The 20,358-nt window shown below is 34.4% G+C and overlaps 1 protein-coding gene across 6 annotated transcripts in view; it reads right to left on the minus strand.

Annotated features, from left to right (window-relative positions):
• LOC127871552 (FERM domain-containing protein 5-like) overlaps window positions 1-20,358 on the minus strand; it is a 181,783-nt gene that overhangs the window by 75,531 nt on the left and 85,894 nt on the right. For 2 of the 6 annotated variants that reach the window (XM_052414596.1, XM_052414597.1), the window contains 5 exons: window positions 18,604-18,672; window positions 13,316-13,392; window positions 9,871-9,894; window positions 6,075-6,830; window positions 1,310-3,527 (listed from right to left, as the gene is read on the minus strand). In XM_052414596.1, coding sequence (XP_052270556.1) covers window positions 2,929-3,527; window positions 6,075-6,830; window positions 9,871-9,894; window positions 13,316-13,392; window positions 18,604-18,672 — 1,525 coding nt within the window. In that variant the 3' untranslated portion in view covers window positions 1,310-2,928. Of the gene's footprint in view, window positions 1-673; window positions 3,528-6,074; window positions 6,831-9,870; window positions 9,895-13,315; window positions 13,393-18,603; window positions 18,673-20,358 lie in introns of those variants that run through there. The other 4 variants (XM_052414593.1, XM_052414595.1, XM_052414594.1 and 1 more) reach the window with 4 other exon arrangements.

The following is a 20,358-nucleotide window of genomic DNA, read 5'->3' on the forward strand; positions in this document are numbered from 1 at the left end:
TTTTCTAAGTATAAAAAGGGCACATAATTCTGTCAAAATGCCAGTCAGAGTTACATTACTTTGCCTGCACAGTCCCCTTATGATAGTTAGTAAGTGTTGCAAGTATGAAAGCAATAGCTTTGATGCTTAAGGAATAAAATGGACCTAAACACAAAACTTAACCAAAATTGTCAATTTTCTAAGTATAAAAAGGGCACATAATTCTGTCAAAATGCATGCCAGAGTTATCTAACTTTGCCTGCCCAGTCCCCTCATGATAGTAAGTAAGTGTACCAAGTTTGAATGCAATAGCATTGATACTTACTGAGAAAAGTGGAACTAAACGCAAAACTTAACCAAAATTTGCAATTTTTTAAGTATAAAAAGGGCACATAATTCTGTCAAAATGCACGCCAGAGTTATCTAACTTTGCCTGCCTAGTCCCCTCATGATAGTAAGTAAGTGTACCAAGTTTGAATGCAATAGCATTGATACTTTCTGAGAAAAGTGGACCTAAACGCAAAACTTAACCGGACGCCGACGCCAACGCCAACGCCAACGCCAACGCCAACGCCGACGCCAAGGTGATGACAATAGCTCATAATTTTTTTTCAAAAAATAGATGAGCTAAAAATGTAAGACTGACATGCATGAGTATTGCCCCTTGATCTTCCCCCAATAAATCTTGCAGAACCTCTCAATCTTGAGTTGAAACCAGGCCTTGCAACCCACAACCAAAGCAACCAATGGAAACACTTCAAACATCTGTTTCACACAGATGAAACCAATGATAATGCTTGAAACATCTTGCAAACACTGATTGGACTAATCAACACACTGCAAACATCTGGTTTACATAGATCCCACCAATAAAAACATGTTACTGTTGTATTCAAATTTGAACCAAACCAAACCGTTGTTGCTCTCTTCTAAAAGCAGTAGTTAATCTTGTGATCTTTTGTTTGTCTTATAACCCAACATTTAAATTAATGCACAACGAACATATCCCAATTTATCAACATTTCACAAAAAAATTATATTTTGTTTTAAGACATTAAAAAGTAATGCATATTCATTAATGGGATCAATAATGTAGTAAATTTTATGTCTATTTCAAATAACATATCACTATTTTAGGGATGCATTGCTAAATTAGGCAAAAATCTTGACCATGGATAAATATCTCCATTTGGGTTGTGTTCTGAAAAAACTGGGCATAATGAATGTGCGTAAAATGTCGTCCCGGATTAGCCGGTGCAGTCCGCACAGGCTAATCAGGGACGACACTTTCCGCTTAAACTATATTTTCGTTAAGAAGGGTCTTCCTTTAAACGAAAAATACTATTTCAGCTGAAAGTGTCGTCGGTGATTAGCCTGTGCGGACTGCACAGACTACCGGTAATCTGGGACGACACTTTACACACAAGCATTATGCCCAGTTTTCTCAGAACGCGGCTCATTTATTAAATATGTTGTTGTTTAGGTCATGGATAAACAAGGCTTGGTATGAAAGCAAAATAGGAAAGGGAGGTTCCTTGTTCCCCTCAAAACAAATTAGGATACATTTTATTGCTTTGGTTTGTATAAAGGTCCTATATTGCTTCTTTAAGAGCTACGCCAATGCAAAAGGAATTAAATGGGCATATGATAAGGTTGAATTCTCTAATCTGACGCATTTTGAGTCTGTAATTCAGAGTTCTTTTAAGGACTATATTATACATACTGGAACGCACAGAAATTTACAATACCAATGGCCAAAACAGAAATGTTAAAAAAAAAACACATTTCGGTTAAGTAAAGAATACTTACATTTTTGTAACAAATTTAATAGAATGTATTGACAATGTACAGACTTGCATTGCTAAGTACAAAAAACATCACTCACAAAAGTAATGAAAAGTATACAAGATGCAAAATCATTACAGTTTAGCAACAGTGTTATTAACTGAGAGACCATTAAATCAAGTGAAAATAAGAGAATTTACACTGCGGGGTCTAACTCTAGAGAGTCATTTAAAAATAAATTTCTATACATAAAACACAAATACAATCATGAATGACTTAAATCTGTTTCTTAAGACATTCAAGCCACCCAAATAAACTGAACATTTGAAAAGTTGAAAATTTAGTTAAATATTTTTTATAACACTCAAACCATGCTAAACTTTATTGACCTAACATCAACAATTTGAACTAGGATATAATAACAGGTTTATAATATTACCTTCCATAAAATCTGCATGAAATAAATCTGTGAACATTTCAGCATGTCTCATCTTGGCATAGTCAAACTTGATTTCCTAACAGCTTACAACAAAAGTTTTTTGTTTTTTTTTTAAAGCAAAACTTTTAATGACAACATCCCTAAATTGATTGATTACACCAATCTGCCCTGCTAAATCTAAATGCTACACACAATTACATATTATATTGCAACCTGAATAAAAACATGCAAATACAATCTTACGTACAAAACAATTTAACAGGAAAATATATAACCTAGAGTTTAAAGGCCAATACTTAGCAAATAAACAACATGTTAAAAGTGTACAAATTGTCTATTAAAAGTAATGCCTTTAAATACTTAGCTTACAGTAGAAATATTAATAGATACATGATAAATGTAAATATCTTAAATAAATTTGTTCAGTGAAAGTTTGTAGAAGCTTTTCAAATCACGAGCTGGCAAATTAAATATCTCTAAAAAAAGGTAACTCTAAATATTGCTACCCTTATATTTAAACAAAATTAAACCAACTTTGTAAGACTTAATTCACAAATTCAAAGCGAAAAAGCTATGAGACATTTTATCTGACAAATGATATGGATGCAATCAACAATTCTTAATCCAAGTATGCGAATGGTTGAAAAAAACAACATCTCTTGCCTTCATTAGTATTGCAAAACCTGATTGGTTGATATGAAAGAGGAGTATGTGGAGGCAAGACCTCACAGTTTCTTCTTGATATCCTCGAACTTGTGCAGGATGAAATCTCGCGTCGGCTCAAGGAAGGGCAGTCGAGCGCGTGCCTCGTTCATGATCGGATGGTCAACGTTCGAGAACATCACAACGCAGGCACACAAAGCGAATGTCAAGAACAAGGAAAAGAATGTGAATGCAAACACCTTGCAGCATGAGCAGCCGCGCTTGGAAGGGGCTAATGGCTTGACAGCTTGAGATTTAGGTTCAGCGACAGGTTGAACATGGTTTTCTTGCTTCTCTTCAGCCTCAATCTCTAAATCCTTTAACTGCTCTTCAAGGCTCTTTTGGGGAACAGTGACAATGTCATCATCCTCGTATGTGGTCACGTTAGGGTTGTATGGCTGAACCATATCATCCTCCTCAGCCGGTGGAGAATCAGGGGGCATCACGCTTATCATTGGAACGGCTCCGTTAATCTTTAGCGCACCTGGAATAATGGACTCCTCAACCCTTGTCCTAAGCTGTGTCATCTCTTCTTCTACCACTGGAGTCTCGGTCACGCCTGGTAGACTGGTCCCTGGTGTTGCGCTTGGCTTGACGGAATCTGGAACGTCAACTGCATTTTCTGAAACACACAGTTTCTTAAGCTATTTGTTCTCTATTGAATGGTTCCCTAGTTATTTTACATTTTGTTTACATAATGGTAAATAACCATAGGACTAATCTTTATTAATTATATTTTTCTTTGGATTTCTATTAAACTTAGTTCCCACTTCATCGCGTATATATTAAACAATCGCTAAATAACTATATTACAGTAGGAAAGTGTAGTATAACAATGCAGCATTAGTAGTTAAGCCATGCAAACAGATAAGCAATTCATATTTAGCAACATGCAACAAAGCTCCTTGGAATATACATTTAAATATTCACAGAGATATGGTAAGTTAGCCAAGCCAAGAAGAAAATCCCAACAAAATGTCTTTATAACAGTAAACTTTTTAAGTAATGCATTAATATTACCGAAATGCCTTTGTTTTTGTTTGTTTGATTTGGCTACAATACCAGAAGATGAAAGTTATACATGAACATGAAAGCCAAATGGATGACTCGGATAACATTGCTTAAATGTCTTAATAGATGTGCATAATTACACATTAAGACTTATTCTGAGGCATCCATTTAACATAGAAAAGTAAGCCCAGCCCAGAGGTTGACATAAAAATTTACTATGATACGAGACTACATGGAACGCTTTTGTTCCATTAAAAATTTCAATAGTATACTATGTCATTTATGGCGGAATGAACACTGAAATTTGGTTGAAGTTTAAGGTTGAAGACTGCTATGAAACATTTGCACAAATATGCAATACAAATGCACAAATCTTATAATATGCCAAATGGCAAAACAAATTATGAGTTTATTTTGACATAATTGAGCATGACATAAATCTTTTTAATTAATAAAACCATCCCATGCCACAAAAAACATATTCAGGAATTGATGGAATTTAATCTTTAAATATTGAACCCGTAATAATGAAAGTTATGAGATTGTTGTTGGTCAATATGTAAAGTAAGACCATGTCAGTATAGAGACCTTATGAAGTCATGGAACTTCTAAGGCCAGCAAGTAAGACCATGTCAGTATAGAGACCTTATGAAGTCATGGAACTTCTAAGGCCAGCAATAAGTAAGACCATGTCAGTATAGAGGCCTTATTAAGTCATGGAACTTCTAAGGCCAGCAATAAGTAAGACCATGTCACTATAGAGACCATATGAAGTCATGGAACTTCTAAGGCCAGCAATAAGTAAGACCATGTCAGTATAGATCCTTATGAAGTCATGGAACTTCTAAGGCCAGCAAGTAAGACCATGTCAGTATAGAGACCTTATGAAGTCATGGAACTTCTAAGGCCAGCAATTTGCATTTTGTTGAGAAAAATGATTTGAGCTCGGACTATTTGAAGGTGATAGCCATACTTATTATGACACCGTCTATCTAAATTCTGGTTACATCTCATATCAATATTGTCCCATACTAATATTCTGTATCCCATTAACATGCTGTGTTGTGGCATGTTTCCAAATTACAACAGGTCTCATAAAGTATGAGAGGGAAACAAAAACCTGTTAAGGCAAGAAAAGAATCATGTAAGAAAACCAAAAGGTTATAATAAAACAGAAGAAAGAGAGTTCTTTAACAGTTAAATAAGCCCAATTATTTATTTACTATTTAAAACAAGCAACATAAAATGAAGAAACCAGAAAGTAAATCCGAAAATATGCCATCACAATGATCCTTACGTAACAAGTATGCATAATTAATATAGAAATTCTGGGCATTAAGCAAAATGATTAGTTTTAGCAGGTATCATTACTTCTGTGAATTCAGTAGAAAACTGGTTTAGTAAGAATAACTGTTGCAAATAATCAATAACTTTGATGTGACATTTGATCTTGACTTGTAGCGTTGACCTTCAACCTAGTGACCTTGTTCTTGCGCTTGACACTGTCTTATCATGCTGATTAATTCTTAAAGTTATAAAAAATCCATACATGCTTGAAAAGAGTTATGCTCTTGACATATTGTTAAGTACTTATTTCCTACATTTGACCTTATATTACTACCTTGACCTATACGGACCTAGGGACCATATTTTTTGCGTGCAACACAAGGTCTGATAAGGCAGACAACTTTAATTACTTAATTGAAGCACCTTAATTTGACCCTTGATCTTGAATTGTGACCTTGATATTTGTTTTTCACAGACACTTTCTCATCATTTTGGTCACTTATGCAAGTTATTTGAAAATCTATCCCTGCTGTGATGCTCTACACAAATACTTCCCGCTGTCCACCCGCCCGTCAGCTCGCCCACTTTAATGTTCCCCTAATACAGATTTTTCAACCGTTTCTATGTAAAGATGTTACATGTAATGTGAAAGCTGTATAAAATATGTTGGATTAGTCATATCAGAAACATGTGCACGTGTGAGTCAATTAAACTCATGAATATAAAGGTTTTCTCTGGTTAAGAGAATCACTCCACCACAGCAAATCTGCTACACCGAAATGAACAAAGCGGATGGCTCTCTGCGTAAAGCAGCATAAATGAAAGTACAGGATGATGACTGATTGAGGAAGAGCTGGATGAGCATCACTACCTTTGTGTGCGACTTTAACGTCAGCATTTTTACTAGGGGCTGCAACTCTCACAGGTAAAGTCACGATCTTAGATTCCAGTTTTGCTTCCGTCGTGGAAGTTGGTACGATTACCGACTCAGGACCAATCACCGTCTCTCTCTGTTCAACCTCAGTGTAACGCATAACCTCCTTCGTGGTGTACCTTCCTATCTCCTTAAGTTTTGGCCTAGCTCCTACGAAAGGTTTTGGACGCTCGGTTTCGAAAGATTCAGCATCGCGTTGGACATTTTCTTCGACTTTTCCAGGCTCACCAGTACCATTGATAAGAATTTTATCAGAAACTGCAGGCTTTGGCTCAGATGATGGTTTTGTCTTAATTTCAGTATCAAAAGGCTTAATGTAGTTGAAAGCAGGGGGGACAACTCTGTTTGCTTTAGGCTCAGCTTCAGACTGAGTTGTCTGCTGTTTAACTGAGCTTTCATGATAGACCTCTACGGGAACGGAAGTTTTGACCTCTGCCTTTAACCCAGGGGCTTTCAGGGGCTTAATAGCATTCTCATCTACAGCAATATGACTTTCTTCCTGCTCAGTTGGTTTTATTTTTTCTTGTGATTCTCTAGATTTGCGTCTACTCAAAGAATTTTGACGCTCAGACTTATTTTCCTGCGAATTAGGTTTTACATTTTCTTGGGAGCCACGAGAGTTTTTGCGTTTTTCGAAATTCTCAGGTTGAACAGAGACGGTCGGGACACTGGTCATATGTGGTAACGTGTTCGCTGCAATAAATTAATGTTAGTATAATACATGCTGTCAACTGAAAACATTCCAAAACAAAAAGCATACAATATTCTGATATGTATTATTTTATTATTGATTATAAATATTGTACTTAAAATCATACTTGGCGTATATTTTACAAAAGCTTTTTCACAAATGTGAATTATATCCTACTAACTGATTTGTTAGCTTTGTTTGGCGATGATAACTCAGGAATATGTTAATCATTGTACATAAACATGTATCTTACAATTATGAGTCTGTATCTTGTCTTAAGCGTAATCCCATATAAGTCTGTGCAGTATGCACAGGCTAATAAGTGACAAAAATTGCGCCTACAATCGTTTAAAAAAAATTCCTTGTGAAAAAATAGCTTGATTCTTATAGAATGATTTTTCATTAAAAAAATATAATTATTAAGGGATACACAAATAAATATTAAGGGATACACATGTTGTATGACATTGACTAAACACCAGTGTACTTTGAAGAATAATATTTAATGCCCACTGAATTTGAAATGTACTTACAAATAATCAACCAAATAGGGAAATAAAAACCAAACTAAAGAAAACAAGACACTAGAAGGAAAAAGAAGTTTAACAAAGAAATTGTTATTTTTTCTTTGTTCAGATTACATGTCAGTGTAATGCAAAAGGAAGCCACTGCATTTACGTAATTAAACATTAACTATAAACAACAATAACAGCAATTATTCCAAACATTTTGCAATCTGTCAAGCAATCATACTCAGCCAATATATGGAATGAGTGATATATTGGACGTCATCTATTGATGACGTTCAATTGAACGAATGATAATGGCGACTAAAATTCATTAAGCTCCAGGGTATAGCCGCGATTTGGGTCTCTTGAAAACTGGCCCAACACCTTTGCTGAAATTTGACATGTTTATGTACCAGAACGCGATCTAACTGTTGGCATATTCGCTATAACAGCAACCCCAAGACAATTCACCCCCACGAGACAATTCATGCGCTAGACAATTCAAAATTGATTTTAAATTAAACACAAGGGACAAAATTGTCACAAAACCAGGTTTTCATTGTGAAAAAAAAATCTGATAAAGGGAGAAAACTCAAACTGAACTTTTGAAATGACCAAAAAAAATTAACCCCCTTTGTAAGTTTTTTTTTTTTTTAAATCTATTTTTAGTCGTGGCGACCTTGACATTGGAGATATTGACGTGATTCTTTCGTGGGACACACCGTCCTATGATGGTGAACAAATGTGCCAAATGATTTTAAAATCTCACAATGAATGACATAGTTATGGCCAGGACAAGCTCATTTATGGCCATTTTTGACCTTTGAACTCAAAGTGTGACCTTGACCTTGGAGATATCGACGTAATTATTTCGCGCGACACACGGTCCAATGATGGTGAACAAATGTGCCAAATGATTTTAAAATCTGACGATGAACGACATAGTTATGGCTCGGACAAGCTCATTTATGGCCATTTTTGACCTTTGAACTCAAAGTGTGACCTTGACCTTGGAGATATCGACGTAATTATTTCGCGCGACACACCGTCCAATGATGGTGAACAAATGTGCCAAATAATTTTAAAATCTGACAATGAACGACATAGTTATGGCCCGGACAAGCTTATTCCGCCAGCCCGCCAGCCAGCCAGCCCGCCAGCCAGCCAGCCCGCCCGCATTCGCCAATCTAATAACCAGTTTTTTCCTTCGGAAAACCTGGTTAAAAATCGTACCCAAAATATTTCGTACCCATATTTTTTTCGTACCCATTTTTTTTTTCGTCCTTTTTTTTTCGTCCCCAATTTTTTTGTACTCATTTTTTTTTCGTACCCATGTACGTACCCAAATGTTGTTTGTACCCAAATTTGTTTATACCCAAAAAAAAATTTCATACCCAATTTTTTTTCGTACCCAAATGTTTTTCGTACCCAAATTTTTTTGTACCCATTTTTTTTCATACCCAAATTTTTTTCGTACCAATTTTTTTTTTCGTACCCATTTGTTTCGTACCCAAATATTTTTCGTACCAAATTTGTTTCTACCCAAAAATATTTTTTGTACCCAAATGTTTTTCGTACACAATTTTTTTCGTACCCAAAGTTTTCTTTCCTACTCATTATTTTCGTACCCAAATTTTTTTCATACCCAAATTTTTTCGAACCCAAATATTTATTCATACCCCTTTTTGTACCCTAATAGTTTTTCGTACCCAAATTTTGTTCGTACCCAATTTGTTTCACACCCAACTTTTTTTTTGTACCCAAATAGTTTTTCGAACCCAATTTTTTTTAGTACCCAATTTGTTTGATACCCATTTTTTTTTCGTACCCATTTTTTTCGTACCCAAATGTTTTTCGTACCCAAATTTGTTTGTACCCAAATTTTATTTTTTCCGTACCAAATGTTTTCTGTTCCCAATTTTTGTCGTTCCCAATTTTTTTTTTCGTACCCATTTTTTGTTGTACCCAAATGTTTTTCGTACCAAAACTTGTTCGTACCCATCTTTTTCCTACACAAATGTTTTTTGTACCCAAATTGCTTCGTACTCAAATGTTTTTTCACACCCATTTTTTTCGTACCCAAATTTGTTTCGTACTTTTTATTTGTACTTTTTTTTCGTAACCAAAATTGTTTTTTTCCTACCCACATTTTTTTCGTACCCATTTTTTTTCGTACCCAAATTTGTTCATACCCAAATTTTGTTCGTACCCATTTGTTCGTACTCAAATATTTTTTTTTTTCATACCCACATATTTTTTCGTACCAATTTATTTTTAGAAATAATCGATTTTCAATTTGATTTGATCACTCCACTCATTCCATCACGCGAAACCCTTGAGGTGTCGCAACTCTAGTAAAATCACTACAAGAAATAAATAAACTCAGATATTGAAAAGTAATTCCGTTTTAACTAAACATTGATAAGCCCTGCCCCTATGAGTGTGAATATGTGTCAAGTTAGCCCCAAAGCCAATGAGAATGTGCATTGAATGATGAAGGCGATGTTAGGATTATTTGTGTAACCTATCTTACCTTTAAAGCCTTTCTTGCCTTTGTCTACAAGACAAGGTGCATAGTTTTAACACACACACACAAGTGAAACCCATAACCAGTGATCACAAAATTATTACAATATTAAAATAGAGCTATTTAAAATAAAATGTTCTAAATATGAAATTTCTAAACGTAAATTAATAACAAGAGTTGTGTTTGTCAGAAAAAAGCCCCCTACTGCGCCGCTTTGATTTATTATTTATTTTTTTATCATTTGGCAGGTTCAGATAATTTTTACGAGGAAAGTAATATTTTTTAATGGGATATAATACAAATACTACTTCCCTTGTAAAAATGATCTGTACCTGCCAAATGATAAATATAAATTATCTCCCTTTAACGCTTGTTACTTCCCTTGGATTTGTGTTTTTTTTACCTTTGACTTTGAAGGATGACCTTGACCTTTCACCACTCAAAATGTGCAGCTCCATGAGATACACATGCATGCCAAATATCAATTTGCTATCTTCAATATTGCAAAAGTTATGGCCAATGTTAAAGTTTTCGGACGGACGGACAGACGCTATATATTTGACCTTTGACCTTGAAGGATGACCTTGACCTTTCACAACTCAAAATGTGCAGCTCCATGAGATACACATGCATGCCAAATATCAAGTAACTATCTTCACTATTGCAAAAGTAATGGCCAATGTTAAAGTTTTCGGCCTGACAGACAGACGCCATATATTTGACCTTTGACCTTGAAGGATGAACTTGACCTTTCACCAATCAAAATGTTCTGCTCCATGAGATACATTTGAATTCCAATTATCAAGTTGCTAGCTTCAATATTGCAAAAGTTATGGCCAATAAAGTTTTCGGACAGATGGACAGACTGACTAACTGCCTGACTGACGGACAGTTCAACTGCTATATGCCACCCTACTGGGGGCATACAAATTAAAATTTGCCTGTGAATTTTATACTCACTAGCAGTGTCTAGTATTTAATTGAAAATTCACTCTGAGATTAGTAATGATCCTTTTAGTTGGCAAAGAGAAATTTAAAAGAAAACATCATTCCTCAAAATATATTTTGTCTTCATGTTAAAAATAAGAAAATGTCAAATACAAAATCTAAGGTAAAACTAATTAAAAAAACTAAAGAAAACACATTTAAGCAGTACTAGCCTATGAATATATTCACAAGAAACGGAATTTCAACATTTGCTTCACACATATCAAAAGCAAACTATTATCTACCCACAAATATCAATCGTTACAAATTATTTCCTATCCTATCTTAAACAATATAGATTCATGCAGGTGCATTGGACACACATCTTTCACTGTTTGCAAGTGCAGGGTATGGAGACAAGAGACTAATGTACATAAACATTTATCACATGTTGCCAAAGAATGTATCATATATTATTTGATAAACACAGCATATCCCATGCAAATCATAGTTACTTCAGTTAGTATTTGTATTTTTTGAATGACAAACATGAAGGTTACAAAAGAGTTGCAAACAGCGCCCATAAAGGCGTAAATATGCATACATTTTTATCTGCATTCAAAATCCTTGCATTACAAAATACACAACGAAAGTTCTGAGTGTCTAACTAAGAGCCTTATACAATATAGTCTTAAAATCAGCGGCTGACATTATTTTTGTGTGTCTGATGTTTGCTGTATATTGCTGTTTACTGTAGTCATATATTTCTGTTAGATAATAGACCAAAAAGTGAGAAAGAGAATCAGATGCTAAGTTTTATAACAATGAAACATATTGTACGGCTGCAATCGTATGACCGTTTTTTTGTTCTGTGCTGAAATGATTTAATGACTATATCTCTGCACAATAATTTATCAAAGGAAAAAAAGCTAGCTTGGACCAGCAGAGTCAGATACAGGACTCTTAAATAAAGGTGAAATGTGGGATAAGTGTATCATAATTAAGACCTTCTTATATGGACACGAAAATTGTCATGGTAAAAAATTGAATTGATAATCATTTGAAGAATTGCATTGAAAATCAAGAACTAAAATAAGAAATTAACTAAAACGTTAGTTTCAGCTATGGGTAACAACAGAAAATATGTAAAAAACCTGCCAAAATGCCACATATTATTTTGACTGTAATTTTATTTCACAATTTAATCAATATACGTGAAGTTTAGGAAAAACAATTAAATAATGTATGTCCTTGCTTTATGAATATCAATCTTGGTGAAGATCAGATTGAAAAATACTGGCCATGAAGAGCAAAGATACATAAAAAGGTCCATTTCAGGCAATTTAAGGGCCCTTACTCCTCTATTCATGAGGTGGCTTGCTTGTTTATCATATCTAGCCAATCATATTAAGTTTGATGATGATCTGATGAAATAATGTTTAACATAGAGAGAAAAAACAATGAGGTCTGTACTGACCAACAACATATATACAGTGCTTCAGCTAGGCCTAAATCGAAGGGCGCCACGCCCTGCCCTCCCGAACCTCCGCCCTGCCCCCCCCCCCCGGAACCTCCGCCCTGCCCCCCCCCCCCCCCCCTAAAAAAAAAAAAAAAAAAATTTTTTTTTTTTTTTTTTTTACATTTGATAATACATAAATCTCTTATTACATTGTAATTAGTTTAATCCTCATTGTAGACATTATATTTGAATGGTTTAATAATAATGGGAATAATACAATTATTTATAACATATAAATTAACATGCAATAGGAAGCATTCCAGAAACTCCCGCGCGCTCGAATGTGCCCTTTTCACAAAATACTGCGCGTCGAAAGTGCCCTTTTGACAAAATACTGCGCGTCGAAAGTGCCCTTTTGACAAAAAAGTCCCCCTGCCCTTTTCAAATCCTAGCTGGAGCACTGATATATATAACTAGATAACGCCAATTTGAATGGGGGGAATAATTGAGAAGTCTAAGTATGCATTTTTACTTTTAAAAGCAATTTTGTGATTTGATGTGTATGCACTATTGGCAAGTTATGTAAGTAAGGTACACAACATGTATATTTTATATTCTTAGATAGATAATAATCATAGCATGTGATAACACTATGATATGATGAAGTGGGAAACAAATGAATGTTCTCAGTTTAAATTAATCAGATTTTTACATTTATGGATATTAAAATAATCAAGTCCTGATTTGAAAATATTTTGGCTTAAAAAGGATTGAGACTATAAGAAATATTATAATTATTTTCTTTAAAAATTGAATATTTAGTTTTCTTTAGCAGTGCCTATGAACATTTTCTCCTGTTATAATTTATCCTGAAAATGTATATCAATAAAATTTCATAGAAACCAAGGACAAAAACATATTAAAATATGACTCATTATAATAAAATAGTGACAAAATATTCTATAGCGTGTGTACAAATACATCCACCCTCTTTCTACGGTGCACAATGTTTCACACAAAGCAAATAACATTGTCAACCACTTCTCACACTCATACCATTCTTACCTTCAGATATGTTTGCAGAGTTACGCATGTGAATCTTAGAGTCGGACTTTCGGGCAAAGTTGGGCAACGAACACGTTCTGAAAAATAATTAAGCATGGAATTGTCAATAAGTTTTTTTAAATAAAATGTTGATTTTGTTATATTTGTCCTTACCTTTATTATTTATTTTTTAAGGGAGACCATAATATACCCGGTAATAGTACATTCAATTTTACTATGGTTACATTTTAATGAATTACGTAGATTCACATTTAATGGTGTGTTATACTTAAAAGATTTATAAACATTAATTGACATGTCACTTCCAAAAATCATAAATTATCATGAAAATCATTATGAAAACAACTTTTATAAACCCGTGCAAAACATGCATTTCATAACAAAGATAAGATAATGTGTCAATAACAACATGGACGGTACCACAAAGTGTTACACTGCACATATTTTCTATTTCAGATGCAGTTGGTTCACTCTCAACCTGTACAAAGTGTTCTCTCTAAAACACAAAGCAGCTAGATCAACCCAGAAAACAACCATAGGCAACCAATATAAAATAGCCAAAAATGTATTAAATACTGAAATTTCTTGCAACAATAGACCCTAAATCTGTAAACTGAATGCTTTTTTACTCAACAGTGTTATCACTTATCATAAATACTGATACTCTTAATAATGTACTTCTAGGTAAGCCCCAACCTCTAGGCCTCTGCATGTGTCTCCCACTCCTGATTATTGCTACCTACAATGCTCTTATTTGGCCACCCAGTCCCAACAGTTAGATGATGCAAGTCAGAGACCATCAGCCAACTTAATTCAGTCTGGACTCTGTTGGAACAGTTGGCACAAAAATAGGAGTCAAAGTCGGGAATGTTTGACTGAGGCTTATGGTACAATTACATTGTGACAGACCCCTATGCAACACACAAACACATAATCGACAGCAATTCAGATTATAAAAAATACCTTGAATGTGAATAGACCATTATGTCACAATATTTTGCTATCTCCCACCAAAAATATTATTTTGTTGATTTTCTTAAATAGAATCTTGTCACATACATTTGTACCAAAACAGTTAAACAAAATAATAATTTATTAAAAATACACAAAATGAGAAACTGTTAATTCAAACACAGCAGGTGCAAACTTGCATATAAACAAAGAAGAAATTAAATAATACATTATTCTGCAATGACTATGGGCAGAGCTAAGTAACACATTCTAAGGATCCGCTTGAAAATAACACTTCAGCTAAAATATTTTCCGCAAGTGTGAAAATTGTATGTTTTTATAAATGAAGGTCTCACCCAAAAATACTATGAACATATGCTGTGGTCCATCAATTCAGACTTGATTAAACCAGCACAATTAAAATAAATATCATAAAATACATCCAAAACATGAGCCTTCAGTTCATTCATATACATCATTCTGAAGATCCATAAAAAATGATCTTGTAGAAAACGTTTGCAAGGTCATGTTCTTAGTTGTTCTTAATGGTGCATTAATAACTTTATTCACTGCTCATTTTAAAAATGATTATTGTTGTTGATTTTGTTTAAACTCACATCAATTAGTGTATGATGACAATGTATGCATCAATTAGCCTCTTTCTCAATATGCAATATTTTGCATCTAGTTAATGCAAGGGACTTAGAGTTTATAAAGAATTAAGAGGTAGTACAATAATCCACGAAACAGCTGTAGCAGATGATTGTGGGCAAAGTTTCTTAGGAAATATTATGTAGCATTTAAGACATATTAGGATACTTAGTTTGTTTAAAGTTGTGTTAGAATCAAAATAATACTTATAGGTCATAATTAGATGTTGAATAACCCAGCTTTCCAAGTATCTTAAAAACTCCTGGTAAGCAAAGCATGCTGAGTTAATCTTATAACAAATTGATTTCAAAAGAAAATATAACTCTTTTCCCTAATAATCAAGGCCAAATAAGGAAATAAGTTTTTTAAGAAATGCACATAATATTGATAATCATACTTCATAATTAAAAGTATACAGATAAAAAGGATTCTCACACAAAATTTGACAAACAAATACAAAGTTCTTGAATAAAGTCAGGAAAAACATTGCATTTAGACAAAAAGCAAAGAATTAGTTACAGTTTTCAAGAACAATTCATGTCATTACATCCATACACAATTTTGTATCAGTGAAACAACACCAACAAGAATAGTTTTCCTTGTTGGATGACTAACTAAAAATATCCATGTTTTTTGAAGGTTAGCAAAATGTAATGTTTTTAAAATTTATTCAATTATAGTTTTTTTCAATTTTGATATAAATCTTCTTTTGAAACATTAACTAGTTCTAGATCATAATCTACAACAAAAACCCATTACATAAATATGTGTATTTAGAGTGATGAATATCGAAGTTTTTTTTAGATTTCACATATCATCTTTTCACAGCAAGATGATGTCATTGTTATCATTAGCTCAGCAGACTGGCCTTTCATGGCATGATCACATCACATTATCAAACATGAATTAAAACAACAAATATTTTTGCACAATTAACACCTTTGCTTTTTGTCTTTCTACTCTGAAAGTGGGTCAAGAGGATATGAAACAAAAATTAATCTGAAAAAGGCTCACATTTCGTCTAACTTTATTCCATGTAAATGTTTTATGAAGCTTTCTATGCTATACCTGAAAAGAGCTTAAAGCTGAATATATCTGGATATTGATTGGCAATTTTATCAGAATCTTTTATGTTTGGAAAAAAAATGTATGTGAAGTAAATATGATTCAAGGAAATCTTAAACAAGAAAACTAATCACAACATAGAGATTTATAACCAGAGAAATTTGAACAAATTTCCACTTTATCTTTACCATCTTATTGCATGATACTTAATAGTAGAACTTGAAACATAATTATTTTTAATGATCAGACTCCTAAAATGTATCATTAGTGTTAAGAACATAAATTACACACACTTAAATTGACATACACTGACATAAGAAAACAGATATTGTAAGTTAATGCTGTTATACTAGAGGTTCCAATCCAATTATTTTCAGTGACAAGAATTGTCTAAGTGAGCTTAGTTCTGGTAAAACAGGGCCAGTTTAGCGTTTGCTGCCCACACTAGCTTAACAGGGATGTCATTTTCCGCTTTTATGATATTTTTTGTTTAAAGAAAATTTCTTCTTAGCAAAAATCCAGTTTAGGCCGAAAGTATCGCCCCTGATTAGCCTGTGCGGATTGAACAGGCTTATCTGGCATGACACTTTCCGTACATGCATTAAACCCCCTTTTCTCAGAGTGCAGTGCATATATCATGAGATTTAACCCTTTGCATGCTGGGAAATTTGTCGTCTGCTAAAATGTCGTCTGCTAAATTTCTAAATTTAGCATTTTCGTCGATTTTTTTCAAAGAATATCATCAGAAGAGCAAACAGTTTCGATCCTGATGAGACGCCACATTCTGTGGCGTCTCATCTGGATCCAAACTGTTTGCAAAGGCCTTCAAAATTCGGTTCCCGCACTGAAAGGGTTAAACTTCATATGCAGTATATTTATATAGTATTTCCCACCACTGATATTAGTTACACTATATACGTGATACATCCAACAGCCTATACAGGTTCAATTTAATATGTGGTTTATCTAGCAGCCTAACTGGGTTACCCTAATATCAGGGGTGTGATTGGGGAGGTTGTGATTGTCCGAGGGGAGAACAATTATGTAAATGATTTTTGACAACACGATATGCATAACAAAGAATTAGACCCCCTTGAACGGACTTATCAATAGACATTAAATTGAACTTAACATGAAGATGAATTTCTAAAAACCTTTTAAACTTCACAATCTAGCCATTTTAATTTTACAGTATTCAAAGGGAGTCAATTCCTTGATGCTCGTCATTTTGTCATCCATTTTCAAAGACCAATTTTGATAATAACATCAGGAAACTAGAGCTTTGTCACAGATGTGACGTATACCTCCACATGCTGTATTGACACAGAATATTTTGCATGCTGTCTTCACAAAACAAGAGAAGCTAATTTATGGCGATTTTTTAAGAAGTATTATGCCATTATCATTTATAGCCATTTTGACCTTTGAACTTTTGAATTCTTTTGCATGACATGTCGTCCAATGACTGTGAACAAAATTAATGTACAGTCATTTTAAAATCTCACTTTTGAACTCCAAGTGTGACTTTGACCCTGGAGATATCGACATAATTCTTTTGCATGACACACTGTCCAATGATTGTGAACAAATGTACCGTGTAATTAATGTTAAAATCTCACAATGAATGACATAGTTATGGCCCGAACAAGATCGTTTATGGCCATTTTTGAACTTTGAACTCCAAGTGTGACCTTGACCTTGGAGATATTGACGTCATTCTTGCACATGACACACCGTCAAATGATGGTGAACAAATGTGCCAACTGATTTTAAAATCTCACAATGAATGACATAGTTATGGCAGTGGACAAGCTCATTTACGGCCATTTTTGACCTTTGAACTCAAAGTATGACCTTGACCTTGGAGATATCAACGTAATTCTTTCACATGAAACACCGCCTAATGATGGTGAACAAATGTGCCAAAAGATTTTTAAGTTTCACAATAAATGACAAAGTTATGGCCAGCACAAGCTCATGACCTTTGAACTCCAAGTGTGACCTTGACCTTGTAGATATCGACGTACTTCTTTCGCATGACACACCAACCCATGATGGTGAACAAATGCATCAATTCATTTTAAAATCTTACAATAAATGACATAGTTATGGTCCAGACAAACTTTCAGTTTAAAACGCACTGAGTGACCCCGTGACCTAGTTTTTGACCCGGCATGACCCATAGTCAAACTTGACCTAGACATCACCTAGATACAGCTTCATACCAAGTTTGGTGAAGATCAGATGAAATTTTCGGGACAGACCGACCGACAAAGTGACTCCTATATAGCCCCCATTACTAATGGTTATGGGGGTATAACAACAGCAAATGACATGGCTCTTAACAAAAAATGTTTTTATACGAGCAGATAAAGCTGCCAGTGTGATATCCAGACAGGGGTCAAAATCTGATTTTTGGGAAAGCTTATGAAATATGCAGCAGAATCGGTCATACCTAACGGCCTCACCCCTTTTTAAAAACAAATTTGAATGAATCTCATATATTGCCCTTGAGTCAATCGAATCTGAGGAAAAATCTCACCTATGAAATATGCTGCAAATCTAACAACTTATAAGAACTATACTGTAAATATTGTAATGGCCAGTGGTATGCAGGTTACCTCTGGAAGTCTGGTTCCTTTCTCTTAATATCCTCACTCGCACTGTAGGCCTCGTTCTGACAACGACCACTGCAACATCACATATAAAATTGGGAATTATTTTGCTTAACAATTCTAAATATAATACATTATATTGATTAAGAAAAAGCAAAGTTAAAGGGCAATCATTAGATGATCAGTTTTACAAGAAACAAGATGACCTACCGCCCTAAGATGCTCACCTGAGACAAAAAAGATCCAAACTAATAGGAAAATGAAGTGATCACAAGGTTTCAAATTTTATTGTGATCAATTTCTCTGCTTTCAGTAAGTTCTGACTAAAGGCATCAATTTCTTTGTACCAGTATTTCAATTCACCCTTTTAAGCAAGGAATGATTTAGGAAAAGCCAAGAGAATGTCTCCAGTGATCTATCTTAATGATTGCAAATAGTAACAAGGATATCAGTAAAACTGATGGATGCTCCCCGATGATGCTTTGTCGATATATGGTTTGTGTGGAAAAAAAGTGTGACCTTGAGAAAATCTATCATAAGCCTCAGTGACCTTGACCCCAGTGACCTCAAACCTCATCAAAAAGGTAGAGGTCCATGCAAGGTACCTACATCCCAAATATATAAGAGATCGATCAAATATTGAAGGCGCTATGAGAAACTGTAACCAAAGTGTGACCTTGAGAAAATCTATTATTAGCCTCAGTGACCTTGACCCCAGTGACCTCAAACCTCATCAAAAGGTAGAGGTCCATGCAAGGTAATAAATGCCAAATATGTGAGAGATCGGTAAAATATTTAAGACGCTATGAGAAACTGTCACCAAATTGTGACGGAAAAATCTATTTTTAGCCTTCGTGACCTTGACCCCAGAAGACCTAAAACCTCATCAAAAGGTAGAGGTCCATGCAAGGTACATGCCAAATATGTAAGAGAACGGTAAAATATGGAAGGCACTATGAGAAACTGTAAAAAAAATTGTGACGGAAAAATCTATTATTAGCCTCCGTGACCTTGACCCCAGTGACCTCAAACATCATCACAAGGTTTAGGTCAATGCAAGGTACCAACATGCCAAATATGTAAGAGATCGGTTAAATATTGAAGGCGCAATGAGAAACGGTAACAAAAGTGTGACGGAAGTAAGTAAGAAACCCTAAACTGGCAACTATATGCTCCACATATATACATATATATACATTTAATATATATATATATAAAATTGTGACGGAAAAATCTATTATTAGCCTCCGTGACCTTGACCCCAGTGACCTCAAACATCATCATAAGGTTTAGGTCCATGCAAGGTACCAACATGCCAAATATGTAAGAGATCGGTTAAATATTGAAGGCACAATGAGAAACGGTAACAAAAGTGTGACGGAAGTAAGTAAGAAACCCTAAACTGGCAACTATATGCTCCACATTTATATATATATATATATATATACTAATACATAGTGCCAGTTACGCGGTCTCTGTAGTTTTCAGACTATACTTACGAGGTCAATATAAAAAATGGGGTCTGTATACAACCCCGTGTTCTAGGCACCTTTAATTACTATGAGGGGGGTGTAGGGGAAGTAATGCAATCAAATGTCACAATAAGGTCTTAAATCGAAAACCACAATCACGTCTAAAATTGAAATTTTATATACCTCGCAATTAATTTAGCTATATATTTCCTTGTATAAGACGTTAAATAAATGACGTATTTATATATAATAATACATTAGGTACCCCTATATACCTTAATTCGTGTTG

This window comes from Dreissena polymorpha, chromosome 3 (assembly GCF_020536995.1).
Source record: "Dreissena polymorpha isolate Duluth1 chromosome 3, UMN_Dpol_1.0, whole genome shotgun sequence".
Lineage (NCBI taxonomy): Eukaryota > Metazoa > Mollusca > Bivalvia > Myida > Dreissenidae > Dreissena > Dreissena polymorpha.